We start from the raw sequence: 26518 nt of genomic DNA, 5'->3' as shown, positions 1-26518 counted from the left end.
ATTTCCATTCCCTTGTCTCCTCCTGTTTTTGCTGTCTACCCTCATTTACTCCCTCTCTTAAACTCACTCTTGTGCATTGCACTTCTTTTGCTTTGAGCAGCTGCACACACACAAACATGAGCATGTTTGATTGCACTTGAACATACATGCCTCTTAGCTGTCTGTTTGTACAAATATGTATGTTTGGGGTGTAATGGATGAGATGTATAGTCTCTAACAAATGTCCAGAGACCCACCCTAGACAGCCCTATTTACCCAGCTCTGCACTGGGGATTAAGAGGGCTATTTTTAGTCTGCAGAGATTCATTTATTTGCTCTCTCCATACCTCACTCTGCGGCCTTCTTTCAGCTATCTGTCTGGCATCCATTCATTCTGCGCCTCTCCCTCTCCGTCTTCATATCTCTCTCCTTTTCTTCCTGACCTTTCTGCTCTGGTGTGGTTATCAGCCAGTCTGAATTGGTGGATCTGGTTGAGAAGAGGAGTATTCAATATCGTCTGACAGATGCTTAACTTTGTTTTTTGCTTTGACTCAAATCAGTGAGACTGGATGAGATGGGCACTGATAAAGAGGAAGTGGGTCCCAGAAATGAATAGGATTAGATGGAATTTATGGCATTTCCAGTGATATGACAGAGAGAGAGATGCCAGGCAACTGTGTTTTTCACTGCAATGCAGTATGGTGCCAGAGGACAAAAACCTCTCAGACCTACTGAGTAGAAAAAGAGAAATGTTCACTCTCAAAAACACTGAACATTTTTAAATCCACCAATGAAATCCCATCCATACTGTCCAGTGTTTCTAATGAAATGCCACACTCTTCAGACAAAGAGAGGATGGGCACTGATTTTTTTTTTTTTTTTTTGTAATTTGCAAACTCCCTCGACACACTAAAAGTGGATGAGAGCATTTGAAAGTGACAAAAAAGTGAAAGAGAGTCATGCTGAGGAACATCTTTGAATTACATCCAGGGGATGTGCACATGCAGACCTTATATTGTGAAAAGAGTAATTGAAACGAGCATTTACGTGATGTCTTCTCATCTTTTGAACCCAAACAGAATGTAATTCCTTGTAATGATGTGTTTTCACTACATTTTATTATTCGGACTGAGCTGTTAGCAGGTGTTTACTGGATCACACCTATTGATGCATTACAGTCACCTAACACTAAATTGACTCTGTTCATATAAAATGTGATCAACTGCATGAAGTACAAAGAAGTAGACAAAGAAAGAAACAAACATGACTCATCCTGTGGCCTTTATCAGTGTCTCCCTGCTGTTGGGAAGTAAGTACATGTAAATGTCTACCAGAGGTCTCTTGGTATCATTTGTGAAGTGACAGAAAACAACACTGACATTTCAACGGTAAGACAAAAGCTGCAGTGCCTAACCTAATACTCACTAGTAGTGTTTGCCTTTGGTATTTAGATGAGGGATCCAGTGTCAGAGATACAGTCCAGAGAAGCTGGTCATTTAGCCTGTTTGAGCTCTGAATGAATACAATGGCTGCAGTGCTTGGTAGCTATTTAACATAGCACAGTTAAACGTCACAGCGAGCCACCACAGAACCATCCAGGGTAACACGCTTGCTGCAGTATAATTAACCTGGTTTCCTTGGGAGGAACAAAATGACACTCGCGCGCGTGCGCGCACACACACTCACACACACACACGCACACACACACACACACACACACACACACACACGCACACGCACACACACAAGCGTGCACACACACACACACACACACACACACACACACACACACAAGCGCACACACACACAAGCGCACACACACACAAGCGCACACACACACACACTAATAGTTTCTTTTGGTGGAACTGGTGAGCCCCTCACTGGTGTCAGTTTAGTGCAACACTTGGATTAATGACAGAAATAATTAAGAGAGAAGTAAAGAGGACAGCCAAGCGAACCGAGAAGGCGGGTGAAAGAGAGAAGTAGACTCTGGGAGTAAAGGAGATGAGGGATGAGGGGGCAACCTGGACAATCCAACAATCTACTTTTATTCCACAAGTTCAAGTGACTTTCTTGTCTTGAAATTGAAAGAAAAAAAATCATCATATGTTGTGAAATTGTCTTTAATGAACTAATAAAAGCAGAATAGAACTGAAGCAGAAGTAAACTTCGGCTGGAAAAATACCAAAGCCAGACCACACATTTAATCAACTGAAACTGAAAACCTTTTGAATTAAAACTAAATGGCACTTCATTTAAAACTGTGACTGCGCAAATGGGTCAGTCACAACAACACACGCTCTTTATGACCCTGTGTGTGTGTGTGTGTGTATTTGTGTGTGCGCGCGCATAGGAAAATACAAGTAAAGTACACACAAGCCTCTTAAGGTCTCTTAGCTTGTGTGTTTGCATGTGTGCTCGTTAACATGGGCTTCACTTTGTTACATAAAAAAGGTGTGAGGGTGATAATGAAAAAGTGTGTGTGCCAGTGTGCTGTTAAAACATTGTCTGAAGTGTTTTTTTTTACCTGCAGCAGAGCCCCCCCCCCCCCCCCCACACACACACACAAACACAAAATCTTTCTCCTACTTCCAGTAAATGAAAATGTTTTCTTTCATGTCCTCGTCTTTCTACTTGCCAGCTCTTCCTTAGACATGCGGCTACATTCCTCCTCATCACCCCCCGCACTATTTGTCTGTCTGTTCCTCTTATCGATAATGAGAGTGTTTCAGGTTGTCTGGCTGGACAGTCGTATCTGCTGTCATCTTTGTATCTATTCATATCACAGCGAGAGAGAGAGAGGGCGAGGCCTGGCGTTCTCACAGGAAACAGCCGGTGTCTCGGGGTGCAGTTGCCTCATAATTATTGCTCTCTTGACCTCTACACATATTTCCACATATCTGGGATGCCTGTGCTCTCCTGTTGGACAGCTGGCTGCCTCACGCATCCATTTCTTACCTCTATATGTGGAGCGGACTTTATAACAAGGACAGACATAGATAGATGGTAGATAGTGGATACTAGAGGGGGATCTTGAGGGAGGACAAGAAGACAAAGTGATAATAATTTAAACTGCTGCTTCAAGTTGAACCTATGGTCTTTAGTTACGTTTTTGCCAAAAAAACAACCCTAAACAAGACCAAGACTTTGTCTGAATCACTCCCACTTGCATAACGAGCTGCTGCATACGCTTACAGGGATCAATAAAGTTGGATTGTACACTTACTGATCATCATTTTGCGTCAGCGCTCACAGCTGTGGAGTCGTGCAGTCATTTTCACATCTATAAAATGTGCCATGTTGCATTGTGGGATTGCTAGCAGAAAGTAGCGTACATGTGCATGCCAGTGTTAGCAGGCTAATATTTGCCAACAAATATCTGTTGTGCCCTGCTTTGGCAAGAAAGTTGTCGTACGACAGCATCCTTCGTTATATACTGCTTGTATCGACTGTAAGATTTTTTCATCCTCTTTTAACTGAATTAACTTTATTTTAAACAACAGGCATCACTTTCCCTACACCCCTCCTGTAACATCACCCCTTCAAAGTGCTTCGCAGCGCTGTAGCTGCCATGTCTAATAATATTGCAGAGGATTTTGCTGTGTGGCGTAATTCTTTATTCCCAGTCTACTTGAATATACATCAGGATTGATGGGTCCCACCCTCCACAGCAGGCTGTCTTATGGTCCCTGCCCTCCACACTCTCCATCTCTTTCCAACCCTCGTCTTTCTCCTCTTCTCTGTCTCCAATTACTGTTGTATTAACTCCATTAGAGAAACCATCAGTTGTGTAATTGGCCAATTGGCATGAGGATCAGGCTCCTTATCAAGTTTCACAACAAATATGAAGCCCGACTGGAAACAGGAGTACTGTAAGTAGTCCCCTCGGGAGAGGTTTCATATCCAAGAACCGCAGCTCACCCTCTCCTCGATCTTTCTGTCTCTGTCCTCCGTTCTTTATTTTTATCCTCTCCACACCCTCTATCCTTTCCATTCACCTATCTCCTCTGTGTTGTTCCCTTTTTTATCTCTTTCTCACACACTCTCCGCTGAGTGAGTCCTAGCCTGTTTCTGATGTCCCGCTGCCCTAATTTTTTCCCAAGTGTATAATCAATACATGAAGTAACAGATTTCTTGCAATCTCTAACTTCATCTCTCTGTCTGTCTCTCTCTCAGTCTTTTTCTCTCTCACACATAGAAACACACACACATTACCAGCATCATTAGACAAACATGATGACACTATGCAGATGCAATTACAGTTGAATCAACAATAATTAGCACCAGCCAAATGCAAGGAGGATTATTGACATGCTGCTGTACAAGAACGTCTTGTACTAGTGTGGATGTGGATATGGAGCACGATCTGCCCTATTTTTGCCCAGCAGGTTTACAACCACTTAATCTTAGCTCCAGGTGACAGAGGCTTGAGTTAAGTTACGCTTCGGTCATTCACTCAAGGAATTTTATCCTACAGTCCTTTAAAGAGCGTGCTAATTGTTGTGGATGAATGAATGTTTCAGAGGTGACTTCATTGTTCTTGGCCAGGTGCCCGGCCCGAGAGAGTCACACCAACCAACACAGCTGCCATATGTGCAGCCGGGATTTACTGCGTATTAAAATAATGTAATTGTGTGGCAGCCCCAGTCCTTTGGCTCGCTGGGAAGTTTCTGCCATGCCTTGTTTGGACTAGCTCAGAGCCAAAGGTTTGAACACAATTTGACATTGTGGTTTCATTTCACCTCCACACCCGTACTTTCCAGCTTGCCACATTCAGTGAAGGACAGACCACTTCCTGCGTTGGCAGTGAATGTTGATATTGGTCAGAAGGTCTCCATGAGGTGCTGAATTGTCTGATGTGAACATAGTTCCTTGGATACTGGCTTGTAATGTACGTATTATGCCATTTGATGATGCTTTTATGCAAAGAATCTCTTTAAAGTGTATTGACTGCACATTTCATCAAACCCTCTCTCCGCAGTTCCCTCTTCTGACTCACTCTCTCCATGACCTGTTCTTCCAAAACTGTTTCTTTGCTTCCTCCCTCCTGCTGTCCCAGTATGTGCTCCCCCTCCCTCCTTCCCTCCCTTCCGGGGTGGGAGTCGGTAGCAGTGACGTAGCTGTTGTTTCATCGCCACAGAGACAGTCCAGGCTGCAAGAACAGCAGCTCCTTGTCATTCCCTCTTTCTCTCACGGACGCACACACTGTTCCCTTCTGCAGACAGTGTCTCTCTGTGTGCAGGTGTGAGTGAGACAGTCAGATAGGTGTCGTCTGTCGACCCTTACTGGGCAGCTGTAGAGACAAAGAGCAGGGATCTGCCCCGGGGACAGTGCTCTGGACAAGCTTTTCCTTTTCGCAGGTCACTGGTGGGGAAACGCACACTGTCCTACTTCCTTTAGAGAAGAGAGAAGGAACAATGTACAAAACCGAGCAAAAAACACTATTTCTTTTGCTCAGTTTTGTAAAAACCTTTCTTTTGTCTTCCAGTCTGTCTTGGCTTATGATGCTCTTTCAAACACTGACCACCCTTGGTTTCTGTGAACTCACATACTGCAGCATTACATGCACAGGGGGACACAGTGGTGCATTGTGTGAAAGCTGTGCCTTTGGAAAGAGCTGATCAGTTCAGGTTTTTCCTCTGGACAGTGGACTGAAAAGAGTTGATCAGGAATTTGGGTTTGGCCTGCAGTGACTGACCGAGACTCAGATGTGCTTTGGCCATGACTTCCCCCATTTGTTTGGGTGTTTTTGAGCCTCAGGTAGAAACTGAGAGTCTATTACAGTCAACGTCAAAGAGTGTTGCTGATTAAACTCAAGGAGGAAAGTGCTGGAAACAGGGCTTTGCTGCCTCTTATGTCTCCCCCCTTCAACCACAAGCAGAGATTGCCTCAAATTCACTGTTTTACATTTTTATACTGTGTGCGATTGAGTGTTTTTGCTGCTCACAGCCCACTTGACACCAGTGCACGAGAGAATGGAGAACAGGCTATTATGGTTGCAGCTAATGAAAGGAAAGAGGGGGCATATTAATTTCACATAATCTCTCAATTAAAACTCTTGTCTTGATCACTTGCAGCTTTCCGCACTGGCAGAAACACAACAGAGCGGACATGTGCACTCAGTGTGTTGTGTCTATTGTGCTAGCAACTAATGGGCTGATATAAAATCTGATAAAGGCTCTATTTATCAGTATCATAATGTAAGGTATATATATGTAATGAGTATCAATCCAATATCCAATAAGCCTCAGTGGAGTAGGTCACGTAGAGGACACACAAAAATGTGGTTTCAAATGCATTCTGCTGCTCCAAAGCAGGCTTAGAGAGGGTTCAGTACATCTGTGCTCTTTTATCTCTTTACTCCTTTGTGAACTTTTGCTGATCTTGATCATATATTCAGCATGAGAGGTGTCCAATACCGTATCTGAAGCTGTTCCAGTGAAAAAACCTTGGATTTTTTATTGGGAAAGAAGGCAGATTCCTGCTGTCGCCCCGTGACAGCTCAACCTTTAACATCTTGGATCATAACTGTGCACTAATGCCTCTGACGACGCAGCACAGAAAAAGCACAAAAGAGGAGAAGAGGCTTGTAGACCCAAAATACTTGTCTTAATTTCTCCTTGACAGCCCCCTGGCATATTAGAACAGCACAGAGCCATCTGATACTTCACTGCATGTGACCAACAGGCACCCTGGCTTCAATTAAACCTGCATTAAAAATTCAAACAAAATTGTACTTTTTAGTAAGTTAACGGCTCTGGGTTTTGAATTACATCGTAGGGCTAAGGATATAAATTAGACCATCGTTGACACAAAAACACACAGATTCTCACTAAGCTGCTGATGTGTGATACTAAAGTAGGATGTGATCTTGTTGCCACAACACTGCCGATATTTTGAGTAAAAGCCAGAATTAAATGGCTAAATTTGCCCAGGATCAGATTTGGTCAGTCTTTTTTTAGCTTTTTATTTTACATTTCAGTTCCTTTTTCATTGCATTTTCATTCAGCAGCTCGCTAGCTCTGGTCCGCTGTTTTTTCAGCTGTTGAGTTTATGTTAGCAAGCTAAACTAGGCTTGATGATGTATTATCTTTAGGGGAATTTTTAAAATAATATTGTTATTGTCCTTTTTTTTTAGGTTTCTTTATTTGCTCATTTTTCTTGTATTTAAGTTACTCCTTGTTAGGCAGACGTGACTAAATAGAAATATGAGAAATATGAACGAAAATTAGATATCCAATGTGGTTAAGCTAATGACAAGTGCGCAGCAAGCCAGTGAGTGAAGTTGTGATGGAGTGGTTCGACTAATGGAGGATCAGGAGACGGTCACTGTAACATAAGAAAACCAGCAACCAGGATTGTCTTTGAGGATTAGGACAAAGTGTATTTAAGGTAATAGCCTGACTGTTTCAGAGGGGGAAATAGTGGTACACTTAAATAATGGAAGGACAGCGCATCAGCCCAATCAAATTACTGTGAAAGTGCACTGTGTCCGCAAATGAGGAACATTTTGGTTGTCATGAACGTCAGTGAATCAACGTTGTTTATTCCTCATTTTGTCCTCCTCTCTCCAGGAAACAGGAGCTGCTGAACATTTCCAATGTCCCTCTGGGAGAATGTCCCCCCTCACCGCCCCGCACTGCACCGCCCAGCATGAAGGTTGGACACACACGCATATGTTGGACATACATGTGTATACACACATTTTTAGACAGATATCGATTTACTGACTTTTTCATTGGCATATTTTGCCCTTTAGACCCTTTGGCTTATTAGAAAATCTATTGATTCTGAAAAATCTCCTGAGCAAGCAAAGCAATTCAGAGACACTGACAAACTGCAATGTCACAACAACTTAAAGTTAACTGCTTGACACATATTACATAAGTACATTCAAAATAAAAGTCAGATGTAAACAGGTTTTTATAATCCATAGCACCATCTGCCCTCTACTGGCTTTATATTCTAGCTTGCTATTTAATAAGCTGAGAACTATTCAATTTGTGTATACCTTGTTTTGTGCTATTTTGTCTAGCAAATACTCTCAAGGTCATCAAGGCAATTAAAATTCAAGCTAGGGGAGTCTCTGTTCAAGGAGGATTCTCTCTCATTTATTCTAAAAAGTTGCTTTCTGAGAGAGTAACCACGATGGCATCGTTTTGTAAATGGAGCCCCCCTCATTAGAATACTGTTGTTTGCAGTTGTGGTAGGACTTGGGAGTGTTCGGGGTGCGTTCCTATCACTAATTAAAGGTCGTGCTTTGAAAAAGGAATTGCAATTGAATTATCCTGTGGTGTGGAGTGGTTCATTACTAACAACAGGGAAAAGGGTTGGAAGCTTTACTCTAATGGTGTCCTGACCACAAGTGGTCAAGTTCTGTCCAACTGTGTCATCAAAGGAAACGCTGGCCAAAGCTGTGGCTCTGCAGATTGAACAGAGCAGAGCAAAACCAAAATGAAAAAGAATATCATTTGAGTCTTTCTCAGGTGTTGTCACACTGATTCATGTAGTGTCATATCACTGTGCTGCACGCACAGAGAAAACATTTTACTATTTCTGTCAGGTGTGATGTTTTCAGGCATTCATTATGCACATGGCATTCCTCTTGCACTACAGCTTAAGATTTTTCTTTTTTTTTTCTCCAGTCTGATAAAAGAGATGATAGATTTTTGCAGGGAGGCGGATTAGCAGGCTGATACACAGGAAATAGATGGCGGCTCCTGCAAGAGGGAGCCACCTTCTGCAGCAAGTCACCTTGAACTAAGCCGTCATTATGGAATCTACTGAAGACAACAGAGAGGGAGATAACAGTTTGCTCGCTGTGAGAAAGACAGAAAGATCTGATTGACTGAATGACAATGTGGTCAGGCCAAGACCAGAAATAAAGACCATAATGCATAAGATATAATCTATGAAAGGAGTAGATTCAAGCCAGAACACGTCAATATTTTGCTGCAAGCTAGAGTCATCTAATGCTCCGATATTCATCATCAATGTCACAGTGGTGAAGGAGTTATGAAACTTAGAATTTCCCTTTATCCCAGTCCACATCAGATCCATCCATGAGACTATACACGTTTGGCTGCAGTATGTCTCAGAGCAAAAACATGTACAGTAGAACAAACCACAGATGATGATGTAAAGTGGCCTAAAGATGAAACATTTGAGTAATACTCCTCAGACGTGAAGCGAAACCACATACAGGTTCAAGCAACGACAATAAAATAAATGAAATGGAATCATTGCCATCTGTCTCACATGGTGGTTTTGGAACTGAACTCAATCTTCTTGTACATCTTATGTGCTGGGTGATACTCATAAATATGAAAATATGTTGTTGTTACACATTGGCTTTGTCCTCTATAACCATAAAGAGGAGTCTCCAGGGAGGCCACACTGGCATAGACAGAGGGATTAGATGCCCATGGCACACATACTGCAGCACAATAGTGGAGCTACTGTGCACAGCAACTGTTTGACAAATCTTCTTTCTTCATAGAAAGATGAAGAATATAAAGTGAGGACCTTTTGAAGTATTAGGGACAGGTGTGTGTGGGTCTGTGTGTGTGTGTGGGGGGGGCCATGTATTACTCATGTTGTGGGAACATAAATCTGTTAACACAGTCACATTGTGGGGACTGGCCTTCCTTATAGGGACAAACGGCAGGTCCCCGCAATGTAAATTACAAAATTTTAGAGTGAAGACTGGGTTGAGGTTAGGTTAGGTTTAGGATTAGGTTAAGATTAGGGTAAGGGTTAGGAATAGGCAAGTAGTGGTTGTGGTTATGGTAATTCTCCAGGAAACAAATATAAGTCTGTGTAATGTTCCTTAAAACAAAATATCTATATATATATATGTGTGTGTGTGTGTGTGTGTGTGTGTGAGTGCGTGCGTGTTTGCATGTATTTGTGCAATGCATTGTCAGGGTTTTTCATTCTGTGATTTTTACACCTTGCAGTGACTCACACTGTGTATATTAACAGTCAACCTTCAAAGACACTGCCACTGATTCAGCAAAACAAAACAAAACTTAGATAGTTCTTGGCCCACATGGCTGGCCGTGTGTGTGTGTGTGTGTGTGTGTGTGTGTGTGTGTGTGTGTGTGTGTGTGTGTGTGTGCATTTTTCATGTAGACACATACAGGCTGGAATGACCTGTTCTGTTTTGACAAATGGTTCAGTCTGCTGCCTGACTTGACTTTCCAGTTTAAGCTTTAGGCGTTATAATGCAAAATAGACGTTAAAGGCATGTGAGAGGGAAGTCACTCTGGAAGTTCAGACGGGAGATAAGAATAGGAGGAAGACACAGGGCTCAGATGTTCAGCTGCCGTTGTTCTGGTAAGTCTGCATTTCCTAAGAAAACAACCACATATTCTGCTACTAGAAGGAATTTAGTATGTAATGTTGTTGTCGGATCAAAGTGTGCAGCTAACCCCTAAATTCCACCGGGCACATTCCATCCGTGACACATCCAGTGGAGCCAATCACTGCCGCTCAGTGTAGACAATGCGTACAACTCCACAGGCTGTGTTCCTTCTCCATTTGGAAGCGGCTCCCTGCTCTGCGCCATGAGGAACACACACCAAATCTACTTTTGAAGAATGGCGTGTCAGTCTGTACAGAGCAGATCAAGCAAGACAGGAAGTCCGACACAGGAACAGAGTAGAGAAGCTGCTAAGTTTTCAAAATAAAACACCCTGTGCAGACTCCTGATCATACATCAACAATAAACACAATTACAAGCGAGTTGGTAAGTTTACCATCATATAAATTAATCATCTACAATGAATTTACTTTAACTTTCAAGCCACTCAGAATTGAACACATTTCTTTTGTTTCATTTCTTTCTTTCATCATGCCAATGTTCAGCAACATGCTGATTACCATGTAAATACATCAGGGCTGCTGTCGAGTGAAGTTTAAAGCAAATACTGCTGCTGAACTAATCAACGCTCCTCTTTCAGAGCTAATATTATTCTTGTGGTTAATGAAGCACTTTGTAAATATTCTGCACCAAGAGAGTATAAAGATCAGAAAGGCTTTTTGTCAGTTTCAGTGTCAGACTCAACCGCGAGAATTTGCAGGATTGAATTAAATTTTACATTTTTTTGTTCAGAAAAATTTTCCAACTGTAGAAAGAGTCAGTGTTATGATTGAATTTATGTTTTGTAGACACTGCATCCCTACAGTTTCATGTCGTATTTGTAGCACATTTACACCCACATGTACTGTGTTTCACAACAATATTTCATAACGCAGGCACCAAGCCAGAGCAGTATCGACTAATACAGCTGTGTGTCAGTGCAAATATTAGCCAGTGTTGCAGGTTTTTGAGGATGCTACACACACACACACACACACACACACACACACACAGGCAGTGCTAACTCCAGCTGAGTTACCGGCGTTTTTTGTGTGTTTTTTGTGCCAAAGTTCTCATCTAGCAAACAAAAGTGAACGGCACTTGACTCAGTAGGACAAAACAGAGGAGAAAATAAATGAAGCAACAACAATGAAAGATTACTCAGTAATTGCTTCTGTTCAATCTGTTCCTCAAGCTTTCAATTAGTGTTTTTGATGAAGTTAAATTCTGTCATGATTCTATAATCTGTAATATCACAGACTGTGTCTCATTATCATTGCTGTCAATGATGATCTTCATGACTTTACATCAATATGTGTGAATTGTAGCAGCCAAGTCTGTCAGTCATGCAGTCAGTCAGGTCTAATCTAACTGTGGTCCGTGGTCATCCCAGAGGGTTGTCATGGGAGATAAGAGATGTCATATATAGTTGCTGGGTTAGAGAGAGAAAGGCAAAGTGCAGAAGGAAAGAGAAAGTAGGAGAAAGAGAGAAAAAAGATTAGACAGAAACAGGACAGAAAGAAGAAGGGAAAAGATAATAGAGCTTTGGACAGAAACAAGTGAGACAAGGGCAGAGAAGAGACAAATACAGACAACCTGTTTTAGATTGACAGCAAAGCAGAGAGACAGATAGGTGTCCTTGCTCTTGTCTGGTCCGTGTGGAGGATATAGATGATGATTGAACACACTGTCAGCACCACAGGATCCCACTCGAGTACTGCAGGGACAAGCTGCATCAGTGTGTCTCTTAACTGTCATGGTCACCAGTGTGTGGACATGAAAAAGAAGAAAGAAAAAAGCTAAGGCTGCTAAAGCTGCTTTTCAGGAATACATCTTCCTTCCTCTCCTCTAACACCCTCATATGACCCCAGTAACCATTACACCATACACACACACGCCTTGTGGTAACACGTGCATGTCGGCTGCCAAAGTTGCTACGTAGACAGCTGTGCTGATTGTTGGTCTGGCTGTCTGGTTTTGACTCTGCAGGTCGAGCCACCGCACTGTATCAGCTTAGAACACCTTTAACTGGTTAATATTAACACGCTGATAAGGTCTTCGTGCGTCTGTCCACAGTGGGAGTTGTAATGATACCTTTATGGATTTTAACCTCAGTGCAGGTAACCAGTGCTGGGAATATCATTTGTTTTTATTACAGTGCTGTAATGCAGTACAGTTTCATGTCGTATTTTTAGCACATTTACTCCCACGTGTACATACAGTACAGTTGTTCAAATAGCTGTAAAACACCAGTTTATCACCTTTCTAGACTTTCCTGGTTTAGGAGGTAGAGTTCAGTAGAAAGGTATTTATATTCAAGTTCCTGCTTGCTTTATATTTTATGGCACTATGGAGTGTGTGGCATCCAGTTTGAAGCATGAATAAGTGTGATTGTGATTCAACTGGAGTGTACTGTGTAGTAGCCAGTTAAAGAGGAAGTTCAGCACCGCTGTCGTATGCATCTGTGAATTCCCTCCTTTAAACCAGCCTTTTTTTTTAACGGGAAGTTTAATTCGCTCCCATGAACTGACATCTCCTGTGTGTGACTGAGCGCACACGTGTGTGTATCGCCCGAACCGCCCTGCACACATTTACACTTTATGTATGTGCCAAAATATGAGCACAAACACATACAGCATTGAGACCATTATCACCCTCACAACTTGTTTATGTGACAAGGTAGAAGCCCCAGGGGCAAGGACGTGTGAATGCACTCAAGGGTGTGTGGGTTTGTGTGAGCCATGTTGCTTTGTGAGGAAGTGGTTGCTTATCGGCGTGTGTACATGTGGATGTAAGAGGCTGTTGGGCAAGTCTCTCCCCTGTCCCGCCCTCTTGACACAGCTAAGTTTATACCCTGGTGGAAAGTTGTACGCAGCGAGGCGGCCAGCAAGATCTGCTGCTGTCAACACCGATATCACTGTAAGACCTTTGCATTCAGATCTGCTTTCATTGCCGAAACACTCATATATGGTGTGAATTAAAGCCAGCAAGCTGACTAAACGTGTGTTTGATGTCAGTAGATTTTGCTGCCTTGAAAATGAAACTTTAGTTACACTCTGTTTTATGTCATCTTCTTCTGTTTGTTTCAGTCTGCAGAGTTCTTCGACATGCTGGAGAGGATGCAGGTATGAACTTCTCAACCATTCTTTCCTGTGAATCCAGTTTCTTTCTCTGCTACAGTATAGTCCTTGCATATCTTCCATATTCACCATCTGTCTATCTGTTTTCTCTCTATCCCTTTGTTTGGCTAAGTTTGTACCATTGAGCAGAAGTTCAGTGTAGCAGTGTGTTTGTGCCATCAGGAGATTCTTGCACTGGCTGAACCTTGAAGCTGAACATGAACATACTGTGTTATACAAGAAAGAGACATGCTCATTGATAATGGCCAGAGAAGAATAGCACTTGTAATATCTGGACTGGCATAACTATTTTGTTCGTTTCTGTATGGAATTTAACCAACTCATTGATTTTTTTTTAAACTCTGTCTCTGTATGCCAACACATTGGGCCATCCACAGGCCCCGAAGGGCTTTGAGTCATCTGAGGACTGGTGTGAAAGAGAGAGGAGGAGGAGGAGAGAAGGTTAAGGGAGAAATTCAAGGCTCAGAAAAAGAAAGAGAAAACAAGTGGCCAAAGGAAGCGAGGTAGAAGTGGCAGGTTCTCTGGGGGGAAATGATGGTTTATGGTCCATGACGCGACCTTCAAAATGTCCCTAAATTCAGAATATAACGACCCTTACTTTTGCACAGCTTATCAGACTTTTGGTGTGAGACTAGTTGGTGTGAATTGACCAGTCACTGAGAGGAATGAGTCAGAGAAAGTTAGATTTCTGCAACAACCCATTAAAGCAACACATTAAACAACTTTAAATACGGCTCCCTCACCTCCCTCATACAAAGCCTCTAATTCTGAGACATGATTCTCCTGAAAGTATTACTCTGCTTATGTTCTGTATTCTTTTATCACAAGATCACATGGAGAAGTATTGCCTGTGTAGCCAAAACCTATTATAGTCCATTCCTCTGAGCTCCGTTGTTGTCCAAAAGCTATTAAAAACACATCAGTGAGCCACACATACTTTTCCCTGCTGCTGTCACAACTACTGTGTATTGATTTTTCTGAAAATTGTCCCCAACAAATGCACTATTTACCCCTGTGTATGTAATGTGTCCGAAAAACTATGGTGCAGGTGTTCAAGAAAAAAATGTGATTTTTAGAAATAAAACTTTTAGCTCATGGTTGAGTTGGGAATTTGGAAAATATTGAGAGGGACTGACATATTCTTAGTTTTGGTCTTCCAAAGCAGTTTGCTGACAATAAGAAAAATCTCAAATAAGGCCAGCCTTTTCCTTTTAATGTGAATGATGACTTCCCCTTAATAACTCAGATGGAGAAAGGTGGAAAGGTGCTGTTCAGGGAGATGCAGGGGGACAGGCTGACTGAAGACATCAGTGGAGTTATTTGGGAAGTGTGACTGGTGGATGACAGTCAGTCAGTGCAGCCTGGTGATCAGAGAGTCTCACACACACACACACACACACACACACACACACACACACACACACACACACACACACACACACACACACACACACACACACACACGCGCGCACACACACATACACACACACATTGTGCACCTCATCCATCTTTTCTGAACCTCAGCTTGCATTAACGTGCTCTCTTGAGCACTGCCACCTCTAACGTTGGTTTTGTCATCTGGATGGTGCTGTCAACAGACAATCATCATTTCGATCCCAGTCTCCTCTTTTCCCGCCTGTCTTCTTCTCTCCTAACTTCACCTCTCCTTCCTCATTTTTCTTGTCTTTTCTTCATCGTTGTCTCTCTGTCCATGTCTGAAAATTAAAGTGTTTCAAGAGCGTCCTGATTGTGACAGCTGCTCCATAAATATGCACTCAGACACCATTACAGATGAGACTGAGAAGTGTATGTGAACACTTGTCTGTGTTTCTGAATGAACGTCTGATTCTTAGTACGATTGGTGGCATTAGAAGTGATGGGAGTGATGTGTGTGTTCAGCACTCTGAACCGCCACACATGCTTTCATGTCATATAGATGAGCTGTTCCACTGGGCCTCTACCATAATTGGTCAATTTACTCCATCTCTACAAAAGTGGGTTTTCATATCTGCATATATATACAAACACTGCAGACTGAAAAGCCACTGGCCTGCGTCTCAATGCTGCTGCGTCCCGAAAATAGGCTATAACGAAGAGGAAAGGAACAGTTAGTATATCTAGAAGCTGGATTCAGAGAGAGAGGATGACTAAGTGTCCGTATTGTGTGTGTGTGTGTGTGTGTGTGTGTGTGTGTGTGTGTGTGTGTGTGTGTGTGTGTGTGCGTGTGTGCGTGCGTGCGTGCATGCATATGTGTGTGCAGGAAAGTGCATTTCCGTGTATGACTCACTCACTTGTCATCTGGCAACACAGACAATGAGGTCTGAAGACGAGGATGCTGTGTTCCAGGACAGTTATTAAATGCACTAAAATAAACAGAACTTTCTTTTTGACCCTTGTGCTTTTCCGTCCTCATGCTGCGCACGGACATTAATAAGGTCCCTAAAGCTGAAGAGACCAAAAAATGGAAGGTGTGACCAGACACCAGACACACACATGTACACGTCTCACCAGTTTGTGTTATTGTGTCCTTCATTTCTCTGCATGCTTTCCTTCATCACAGCTTCATCACGCCTTCTGATTTGTCCCGTGGTTGCTCTTGTCCCACTGTCTCTGTGTGTGAACACTTTTGAAAATTCTCTCAGGGCTTTCAAAGTGCAAAACCAATAGCGTCCTGATCTGATTGATTATAAGTTGAATGAACTCCAACTGTCGATTGATCCTCTCTGGGCTGACAGTATCCTGACTCCTGCTGCTGCAGAATATAAATGACTGGCTGTCCGGAGCGCTGCGCTCTCAGCGGAGCGGACAGGGCTCAGCAGTATTTAGAGGTCATACACTGGAGCTCTGCTACGCTAGCAGACTGCCAAATGCCTACAGGCTCACAACAGCTCTTAACCCCAGGGGCTACTGAATCAAAACAGCTCTGACATCATCAAGAGGTGACACGCCCTCATTGATGTTTGCTGATGACTGTGCATTTCAGGCTGTTGCATCATTGCCTGAGAGTCCATCTGGCATGAAGTTGTGTTATCTGTCTGTGGCTTTGCTTGCAACGGTATCATTGTGGTGAAAGTCAGTGAAGTTCACTTATGTTAAAATGACTCTTTTAATCACCTGTGTGTGTTTTCTACAGGATGACTATATCCCCTACCCACGGATAGAAGATGTGAGTCATTTTTCACTTGGTCATATGACACGTTTGCACCCTTCCCGTCAATAGATGATGCGTTTAAAGTTTTAATACTTTGCATTCTTCATTGTTAGATGCTTAATAAGCTTTTGTCTGCCTCCCTTCCTCCCTGCTGCCCTTCTGTCCAAGGTTCTGGAGAAAGGTGGTCCGTACCCCCAAGTGATCCTGCCACAGTTCGGGGGTTACTGGATCGAGGATGTGGAAGCACCAGCAGGGACCCCCTCCTCCTCAGAGTCCAGTTTCTGTGAAGAGGAGGAGGGAGGAGAGGGCATGAGCCCCGGCGGGGGGCACAGCTACCGCCTGGAGTGTAACAGCACAGCACGCGCTTACCGTAAACACTTCCTCGGCAAGGTTAGTGTGCGTGCATGTTCATCTCACTGTCACCATGTGTTTAGCAGGGAAGTCTGTTACTAGGTTTGACCAAAATATCCCTCTATTTCTCACACCATCGTTTCTACAATCCAGGAACACATGAACTATTACTGCACTGGCAGCAGCATAGGTAATCTCATCATGTCTCTGAGGCACGAGGAGGCTGAGGGACAGGAGTACCTGCGCATCATGCTCAGGTACAATGACAGAAATGCTTTACCATTTGATGTGTGCCGTATGTCTCACTGTCATGTATGTCTTAAACATCCTGTGGAGTCCTGGCATTCAAGGTCTGTCTGTAAATTGTACTCAGAGTTTACAGCCATGGACAGTGGTGCTTTGAGCTAAAGGCTAATATGCTGATATTGAGCAGGTACAATGTTTAGCATGTTCACCATCGTAGAGGAGAACTGATGTCATTCAACCATGAAAGTCAAAATTTCATGGCAATCCATCTTGTAGTTGTGAAGAAATTTCAGTCTCGACCAAAGTGGCGGACCGACGAACCAACGGACAAATTGGTGTTGGTCTTCCTCCTTCCTCCTTCTTTCTCTTTTGTTGCTTTTTATGCTCTTTCTCAAGATTAACTGTGAGCAGATTTGTGATGCTGTGTTGGACAGCTTTCTTGCCATTATCACAGTTGGTGACATTTTCATTAACAGGCGAGAAAAACAATGAAGTAATGCTATGTTTTCCATTAGCCATTGTGGGCGCTGCAGAGGGGACTGTTGCCAGGTGATGGCTAATCTACTTTTGACAGCTGACACTGATAATGCCAGTAATGTCACCAGTATCGCTACATTGCTGTCAATCAAGCCATGGATAGTTTCTTTTTTCTCTGCTGAGACTTGCTGAGACTAAAGTCACCATGATCTGAGCTTTTCCCTCATTTCATCATATATATAAACTGAGAGTTACCCACAGCATCAGAAGTTAAGAAATCTCTTTGATGGAACCAATGTCTGGACAGCAGAACTTCTCTTCTTGTTCTTTTGCAGGTCGAGGATCAAAACAGTCCATGACAGGATCTCTTTAGCAGGCATCAGCCAGCTGCCCAGTGTACCCCAGATCGCCAAGGTAAGATACTGTCTACAAGCACTCAAGGCTTAAAAAGAGACATTTGTCATGGATTTCCTACACTCTCCATGTACACATAGCAACATCAAACCGTACCGACAGCTGTAAGGGCCGGATTTGATATGGAGGCTGGTTTTCTCTGAACTGAAAGAGGGAGCCGGATGGAGAAGGATAACTTCTCAGCAGCTTACTGATCCTCTGCTTTATGCCGCTTCACAACAACACTTTAACAACAGAACATAAAAAGAAAAATTATTCCTCCTCCTGCCCTGACACAGACTCACAAGATGTATGTAGCAGTAATAATGTATGGCACACCATTTAGGAACCACTCATTTAAGCAACTGCCAGTATATTTTTGATTACAGAAGAACATTTACACATTAAATGAAAAATGGATCTGCTTGCTTAATCTTTCCCATTTTGCTCTTGATTGAATTATCCAGTCATGGATGGAGAGTAAACAAATGTAAAGATAAATGAAGGATATACTTTGAGCCAGTTATTAGGATTTTAGATGGTAAAGAATATAATTTAATTCCTTAGTAAACCTGTAAACATGGTTTTGTACATAAACTCAGTGCCACAAAATACTTTTGTGCCTTTTGTCTGACAGTTGTTTTGTTTTCTAGTATATGTAGTGAGTGAGTCTTGTTTTTTCTTTCAGCTTCTGTGCGACGATGCCACGGGGCTGAAGTTCAACCCGGTCCTGTACCCTCGGGTGAGTTTCTCCTAAACTGCCACATTGTGACCTCATTAATAACCGATGTGTTCACAGCACATCCAGCCAGTTCTAAATGTATTCATCCGAGCTGACATGAGTTACCGTTTCCCCGTCTCTGTGCTTCTGCTGAGAGACAAAGGGGCACGGTCGGGTTGAAAGTGCTCATCCTACATTCAGGAGTGTCTGCCACATCTTTACAGTCACCTTCATCAGAAACTTTTCACATTCTGCACATCCATATTAACACCATGTCCTTTACTCAAGGCCTGGGGCATATTTAAACATTACCTGATGCAGTGTTTCCTTTAATTATGTTCTCCAGCATTGCCCACCTGTCCCTGCAAAACGCCTTCATTAACTTCTCACTTCAGTCCCCCTTTTACCCACCAACAGCACAAAACTTATCACATTTTACCCTCATAAGCCCCCCGCCTCTCTAACATCTGCCCTGTTCAGGAAGTACATTATTCAGAAATGATTGATGATATTAAGAGAGGGCAACGACTTGCTAAAAAGGATATGATGGATCTTTTTCTTCTCCTGTGAGCCGCGTGGAGCTGTTTGATGGAGTATGCTTTCAGCCTGTGCCTCAGGAAAGGGAAAAAAAATCTGTGTCTCAGTCTGCAAGAGGCAGCAGCAAGATCAGTGCCCTCACTGAGGGCCGTGACAGTTTGTTGCATGTCAGCCTTACGTAAGGAGGATCCAATAAACCTGCTTGGAGACATGTTGGAGAATTGGAAAGGAGAGAGTGTGTGACAAGTTGAGTGAGATGCACCATGGGGAGTAAGTAAGAAGTAGTTATTTTTGTGTATGTGCAGGGATCCCAGCTGATAGTCGCTTATGATGAACACGAGGTGAACAACACTTTCAAATTTGGCGTCATCTACCAGAAGTTTGGACAGGTGAGTGTTTACATTGATGAGTGTACAGCAGTTTATCTCACGTCCACCATCTGATCTTGTTCAGTTTCTTGCATCGTGCGCCATGTTTTCTGTCCTCTACTGTCCCTCTCAGACATCAGAGGAAGAGCTGTTTGGAAACAACGAGGAGACGCCAGCTTTCAAGGAGTTTCTCAGTATCCTAGGTGACAACATTGAACTCCAGGACTTTAAAGGGTAAGAGCAGGAGCGGAGCGGGATTGAAGTGAAGAGAAAAGAGGCAGAGTGAAGTGCAATAAAAATGAAAACATGAAGGCCGGATTCAGAAGCGTAGAAAAGAAATTGAGACCAGAGAAAAGGGACCAGGAGAAATACGCCATGAAGGTGCATTGCAATAAAGGAGAACTAATTAGTGTGACCTCGGCCTCAGTGTGCAATTGGGTTAAACTGCTCAGTGAAACAGATTTAAGAAAACAAAGTGCCACATGGACAAGTGCTCAGACCTTTGTTTGCTGCTATCTTGTGGGCTTTTTCTATTGTGTTACATTTATTACTTTTACTGTGAAAGAGGCTTTGAACTGCAGCTTACACATCACAGCAAACGGCACAACTCTTTTGGGTGGCATGGGGGCTAATTTAGCACAAAATGTGACGCAACTGACATTTAAGATACATGAAATTAAGTCTTATCTTCTTACTGAAGGCTGGAGGCCACACAGAGAGCATGACACATGTGTTTGGATAATGTGGCAGGTTCCGCGGTGGGCTGGACGTGTCCCACGGACAGACAGGGTCTGAATCTGTCTACACTGTCTTCAGACAGAGAGAGATTATGTTCCATGTGTCAACCAAGCTCCCTTTCACTGAGGGAGACGTCCAGCAGGTACGCGACTTTAAAACTGGCTTTATTATTGTCACACCGAAGGATCCTTTGGCTTAAAGAACTGGTTATTATACTACAGTGTGCTATGCTGTTCTCATTACTAACGTGCTATTACGTAGCTTGTTAATTCAATGGTTTATGTCTCATATTTGTTTTTAAGTGTCCTCTGAGCTCCATAACATCAAGATGAAATCTGTGGACCGGCTAATGAATCTTCCCCTCTCTGCGTCTTTAGCTCCAGAGGAAAAGGCACATAGGAAATGACATTGTGGCTGCAGTCTTCCAAGAGGAGGCCACGCCGTTTGTTCCAGACATGATCGCCTCCAACTTCCTTCATGCTTACGTGCTGGTGCAGGTTGAGAACCCCTGTACAGAGCACACAACATACAAGGTACAAACCAGCCCCATGCTCTGTGATGTAGCTGTAAATGAGTAGACCACACAAGCTGTAAAGAGTGTTAGAGATTGCGAGTGGTCCTTCTCAGCTGGAAACAATAAAAAGCACAACAAAGCTCATGATAAATCACTCACTGGTGGCGATCAGTTCTCATATTTTGTTCCATCTTCCCAGGTTGAAACTGGAGCTCGCCTGAAATACACACTAATAAAGTATGACTTTTATATGTTGTATGTCAACAGGTGTCTGTTACAGCAAGGGAGGATGTGCCTCCTTTTGGACCCCCTCTCCCAAACCCAGCTGTCTTTAGGAAGGTGAGAGAAAGACAGCACAGGAGAAAATACTGCAGGCTTGAGTCATGAATCCAATCACCTTGACTTGACAAATTCAATAACGGCTTGCATCCTGAAGGTTAACGCCAGTGACTTGAGATTTTACTTCTAGCCTTCTGGCAAGATTACAAAAAAAAAAAGTCTTCAGTGAATCAATTTTTCTGACAATGGCAAAGCTCTGAATCAATCCAAGGACAAGAGGGAGGGAAAGGTGCATTTGGCCAAAGATGACTCCTTGGATTATCAAAAAAACAGACTTCAGCATGCAAAACATTTGGCTAGAATAACAAACCTGATGATGATCATGATCATTTCAATTTAAATTACACATTGCAGATTTATGTTGTGACTCTTTGGAAACCAGTGGACTGTAATGTGTAAGTGAATATAAAGTCGTTAAAACCAGCTCCACATCGAGCATTGATAACCATAAAATACTGATTACAGACTGATGCATCGCTATTAACATTCCCATCATGTCACATATAAGTCACAGGGACTATTTCACAGCACAACTAGTACTAGTACAACTTTACTTAAATAAAAGATCTGCGCAGTTCTAGTATTTCAAATGTTTGTAGTTAAAATAAGAAAAACAGTTTAACATGTGGGTGCACATTAAAAACTGTATAACCCTCCTCTTCCTCGTGCACGTGCACATCAGCAGAATGACTTTGCTTTATTTCAGATCACTGTGACAAAGGAGAATCTGCACTGTAAAAAGCTCTGATGTTGATACAATCATACACTGTGCTGCTATGCTGTAGTCTGTATGGTGCTGATAAAGTTAACCGATCCCTTTCCTCAGCATTGCCCCCCCACCATTCTGTTTCATCACCTAACTCTACCCCCTCTCTCTCTCTCTCTGTCTGTCTCTCTCTCCAGGGTCCTGAGTTTCGAGACTTCCTGCTGACCAAGCTAATCAATGCTGAAAACGCCTGCTACAAATCCGACAAATTTGCCAAACTAGAGGTGACACACGTTTGCGCAGCCACACTCAAAACACCCCGGCATGCCCTCAATCACCCCTCAGCCTCGTCCATTATCATCATCACCATAATCACCAGCCCGATGCTCGCCTACATGCGTTTCGTGTGTGTGAACTGATTTCAGGGGAGGACGCGAGCTGCGCTTCTGGACAACCTCCATGACGAGCTGCACAGACAGAGCCAGGCTGCGCTGGGTCTGGGCCAGGCCGGAGAGGAGGACAAGCTGGAGAACGGGGGACACGGGGGTTTGCTGGAGTCCTTCAAGGTGAACATGAACCTGAACAAAAGTATAGGTGACACCATGTAATCTTCTCTCAGCTCTGTGACATTTATTTAATCGCCATCATTACAGCACAGGAGTGTGAGGTTTTCTTGCTGTAGGTCAACTAAATGTCACAGATCTGCAAAATGACTTAAGGTGCTAAATCATGGGCGGTGATGCTGATGTTTTTCTCTATGCTCCAAGATTTTGACCTTACACTGGGTATATAGGTGTGTAGGCATGCGCATTTGTGTGTGTTGTGTGTGTGTGTGTGTGTGTGTGTGTGTGTGTGTGTGTGTGTGTGTGTGTGTGTGTGTGTGTGTGTGTGTGTGTGTGTGTGTGTAAAAAACACTGCTGTGTATGTATTTGTGAAACATGGTCCTTTCTTTGTCATCACTCACTGTATCTTCATGCTCTAAAGGCTAAGTGGTTTTATTAAGACCATTAAAATATGTGTTTTGTACATAAATCTTCAGTCTCATTGTGCACCTTCCTTTTAGGATGAAGACTTGGGTTAAGGTTAGGGTTAGACTGTGTGTGCTTGTGTGTGTGTGTGTGTATGTGTGTGAGAGAGAGAGAGAGAGAGAGAGAGAGAGAGAGAGAGAGAGAGAGAGAGAAATGAGTGAGGTGAATGTGTGACTAATGTGACAATCTGGCTCTCTTGCTCTTCACAGGCATTTTGGACAGCTACTTTTCACTTTCTGCAGTCAGTCCCAGGGGGCGCTGTTCTCATTGCCATCCTGGCAGCCGCTGTGTATTACGTGTCTTCATTACTGTAAATTCAACAGACGATCACCAAAAAAATGATGAAACATTCTTTTGTATGATGTTGTTTGTGTTCATCCTATCAAAGAACAAACGTGCTCCATGCTGTATCTGCAGAACACAGCAGAATTAAAAAGACAGAACATTAAAATTTTACATAACTGTGTTTTTTTTTATTTCAATTTACTGGCTCCAATTTATTGAAAAAAATGTTACCAATGAATGAAATGAATAAGAATTAGTACAGCACATGTTCCTTCATCCACTGCAGCTCACCTGTCCTCTTTCTTGGAGAACTATGCCCTCTAGTGGTTGTATTGTACAATACCATATATGAAATTAAACATTAATTCAGACATTAAAAATTAATTCTACATGTAAATTGATAAAACTTCACTTTTGTTGTGTACCCCATTTTAATTATTTCACTCTCCTCACCCACTCCCCTCTCTGTCTTTCCACAATTACTTGCTTAACAGCGTCTCCTTTAACCGTCTTGTGTCTTTCCCCTGAGCTCCTCTGTCCTCGTCCCCTCATCCTCTTGTTTCCTCTCCCTCCTCTAGAGAGCCATGCGTGTCAGGAGCCACTCCATGGAGACCATGGTGGGATCCCACCGTCACAGGAGCCCTGGGGTAGGAGGCGGGGTCCCGGCCAGCATGAGCGGAGGAGGACTACCGCAGAGCACCAGCGAATACACGAAGAGCACCTTCACTGTAAGTAAAAGGGAATGATGGAGTCAGAGGAGGAAGAGTTAGTCACTCAATGAAAGTAGAACTTATCTGTCACTTGTTCTTTTCCAACATGAAGCTGTATCACACTGAATCTTTGTCATCTGCTGTATGTCAGCCTAGAAAGTGCTTTTACCTTTAAGCGCAGCAATATTAATGCGGAAAGTTCAGAAGGACGTCGAGCAGTGAATTATGTCACTTTAAAGAGACAGTTATTAAGAATTGGTCACATATTATTTGTTTTGTTTTTTAAAAAAGATATAACCTGTGATCTTCAGCCTCCAGTGTTGTCAGCCAAGTCTCCTCTGAAGAGCCCAGTGAAGCGGCGCTCAGGCCTCTTCCCTCGTCTCCACTCCAGCACAGACACCCCAACAGACAAACACACGCGCAGGTTGGAGTTTAGCTCTCGCTGTTTTAAATGTGTATCTCGGCCAGCGTCATGATTGTGTTACACCACACACACCAACATAGTCTGTGTTTTCATGCAGGTAGTAGTCGGCACATTGGCATTAATGTGTTCTTTTGTCTGCAGCGACCAAAAGCCTGCAGAGATCTGCCCGCTGTCTCAGGAAGTGAGGTCAGAGACATCGTCCAACCCCAGCTCACCTGAGATCTGCCCCAACAAAGAGAGGTAAGACCAGTCCCTGTCGTCTCAACACTCTAATTCCTGTAGAGGGAAATGGTTAAAGGCAAACTAAATGATTAGATTTTCAGCTCCTCCGCATCTTTCCCTCCACAGGCCGTTCATCAAGCTAAAAGAGTGCAGCAGCGGCAGGCCGAACATCTCCCGTTCTTCATCCAGCACCAGCAGCTTCAGCAGCACCACGGGAGAAACAGAAGCTCTGGAGGAACTGGAGACAGTGAGTACAACTGTCACAGTTAATGAGAGGAAAATCAAATCGCAAAGCTCCGTCTCACGTAATCTGGTGTTTACACTGTGCTGAGCTTCAGTGTTTGGGTTTAAATTGGAGAGAGCAGAACTGGAAACACTTTTTCAACAGAGTGTGAGGTTGTTGGTCGTGTCACAGCTGTCATGGATGAAATAGTCTGTAATTACCAAGAACGGTTTAATAGAGAGTGTTGACTGTCAGCACATTGATTATAATGATTACAGCTCCTCTCGCTTGCTGTTCGTCAGATGACACTGCCTGTCAGTGTTGCTTTACTTCATGGAAGAAATGCTGTCAAATCAGTCCCACTCTCACCATTTAAGTGGATTCGAATCAGCATGCACAGATGCACAGTGTGCTGTTAAAATGCTCATGCTGATTATTGAAGGCCAGAGAAAATAGTTAATGGGCTTTGACACATGATGGAGTGGTAAAGTACACCAGTGATTATCGACCTCCTCATTAAATTAGTTTAAAGGAACAGTTAACATTTCAGAAACATGCTTGTTCGCGTTCTAGTTGAGAATTAGAGGAGAAGATAGACACCACTCTCATATTTGTATGGTGAGTATTAATCTACCATCAGCAGCTTAGCTTAGCACAAAGGCTGGAAACACAGGGAAACAGCCAGCCTGGCTCCGTCCAAAAGGTAACAAAATCCACCTGCCATCAGTTTTAAAGCTGACTGAATAATATGTCACATCTTTTCGGTTCAATCCAGACATAAACACAAGTGTAACAGCAACAAGTGGTGGTTTTATGGTGGCTTACTTACTTACTATGGTGACAGACTTCACACGCATGAAAGTTCTGGATAAGAAAGTGAATATGTGTGTAACTACTGTATTGCTTTAAATCTACTTATAATCAATTCCCATTAATCTTTATTATGCAGATGATTTAAAAAGCAAACAAAGTTATGAAAGGTTTTCTCTGCAAGGCGTTCTTTCCGCATATTTTCCAGCTGTACTTCCTGCTGAACATTCAGGGTCTGACAGGAAGGTCAGCAAAATATCACCTCCTTGAATTTACTGAGCCTCTTCAGTGTCTTTCCTCTTCCTCCACATCAAATTGCTTTTCTTCTCACCCCGTCTCCCAGGCCAGCCATCCCTCAATAGCATCCTCCTCTGCCTTTAGTCCTGCCCTCAGCGTTGACAGCCAGGGATCAGGCACCCCTGTCATCATGTGCCGCAGTCCGACAGGTAAACCTGCAGCTTTAAGCGGAGACAAGCAGACGGTTCCCGGAGCTGACAGATTGTTGTTCTCTAATGAGTATTTCCTTCCTTTCCTCTCCATTTCCTTCATCCATATTCAGCAGAGGGGAGAAGTAAGACGTCACCAAGGTCAAACTTGAAGTTCCGCTTTGACAAAATGAGCCACTCATCCACAGCTGTAAGTCTTGTAATGTCTGCCTGGTTGGCATATTTTAATCGACGTGTTTTGTTGCTGAACAGAATTAGTCCCTGTATGTTTTTGCTCCACTCACTGTCCATCTTTCAACTCATTATCTCACTGTACAGTCATTGAAACGGTGGAGCTGGTGTTGGAT

General features: G+C 43.1%; 2 protein-coding genes across 10 annotated transcripts in view; one reads left to right on the top strand and one right to left on the bottom strand.

Moving 5' to 3' along the window:
• Positions 1 to 26518, bottom strand: part of samsn1a (SAM domain, SH3 domain and nuclear localisation signals 1a) — a 279152-nt gene that overhangs the window by 175894 nt on the left and 76740 nt on the right. The window lies entirely within an intron of this gene.
• The window catches only part of rap1gap2a (RAP1 GTPase activating protein 2a), a 79088-nt gene that overhangs the window by 50341 nt on the left and 2229 nt on the right, over positions 1 to 26518 (top strand). For 3 of the 9 annotated variants that reach the window (XM_070970798.1, XM_070970794.1, XM_070970790.1), the window contains 21 exons: positions 7554 to 7638; positions 13432 to 13467; positions 15918 to 15950; positions 16616 to 16648; positions 16802 to 17023; positions 17138 to 17241; positions 18043 to 18121; positions 18789 to 18842; positions 19664 to 19747; positions 19860 to 19960; positions 20477 to 20606; positions 20842 to 20997; positions 21246 to 21317; positions 22221 to 22307; positions 22449 to 22589; positions 23915 to 24064; positions 24358 to 24470; positions 24612 to 24710; positions 24819 to 24939; positions 26069 to 26171; positions 26285 to 26361. In XM_070970798.1, coding sequence (XP_070826899.1) covers positions 7554 to 7638; positions 13432 to 13467; positions 15918 to 15950; positions 16616 to 16648; positions 16802 to 17023; positions 17138 to 17241; positions 18043 to 18121; positions 18789 to 18842; positions 19664 to 19747; positions 19860 to 19960; positions 20477 to 20606; positions 20842 to 20997; positions 21246 to 21317; positions 22221 to 22307; positions 22449 to 22589; positions 23915 to 24064; positions 24358 to 24470; positions 24612 to 24710; positions 24819 to 24939; positions 26069 to 26171; positions 26285 to 26361 — 2080 coding nt within the window. Of the gene's footprint in view, positions 1 to 7553; positions 7639 to 10266; positions 10318 to 13431; positions 13468 to 15917; positions 15951 to 16615; positions 16649 to 16801; positions 17024 to 17137; positions 17242 to 18042; positions 18122 to 18788; positions 18843 to 19663; positions 19748 to 19859; positions 19961 to 20476; positions 20607 to 20841; positions 20998 to 21245; positions 21318 to 22220; positions 22308 to 22448; positions 22590 to 23914; positions 24065 to 24357; positions 24471 to 24611; positions 24711 to 24818; positions 24940 to 26068; positions 26172 to 26284; positions 26362 to 26518 lie in introns of those variants that run through there. The other 6 variants (XM_070970795.1, XM_070970791.1, XM_070970796.1 and 3 more) reach the window with 4 other exon arrangements.

Source organism: Chaetodon trifascialis, chromosome 9 (genome assembly GCF_039877785.1).
Source record: "Chaetodon trifascialis isolate fChaTrf1 chromosome 9, fChaTrf1.hap1, whole genome shotgun sequence".
Lineage (NCBI taxonomy): Eukaryota > Metazoa > Chordata > Actinopteri > Chaetodontiformes > Chaetodontidae > Chaetodon > Chaetodon trifascialis.
This window is presented reverse-complemented; position numbering and strand designations above follow the sequence as displayed.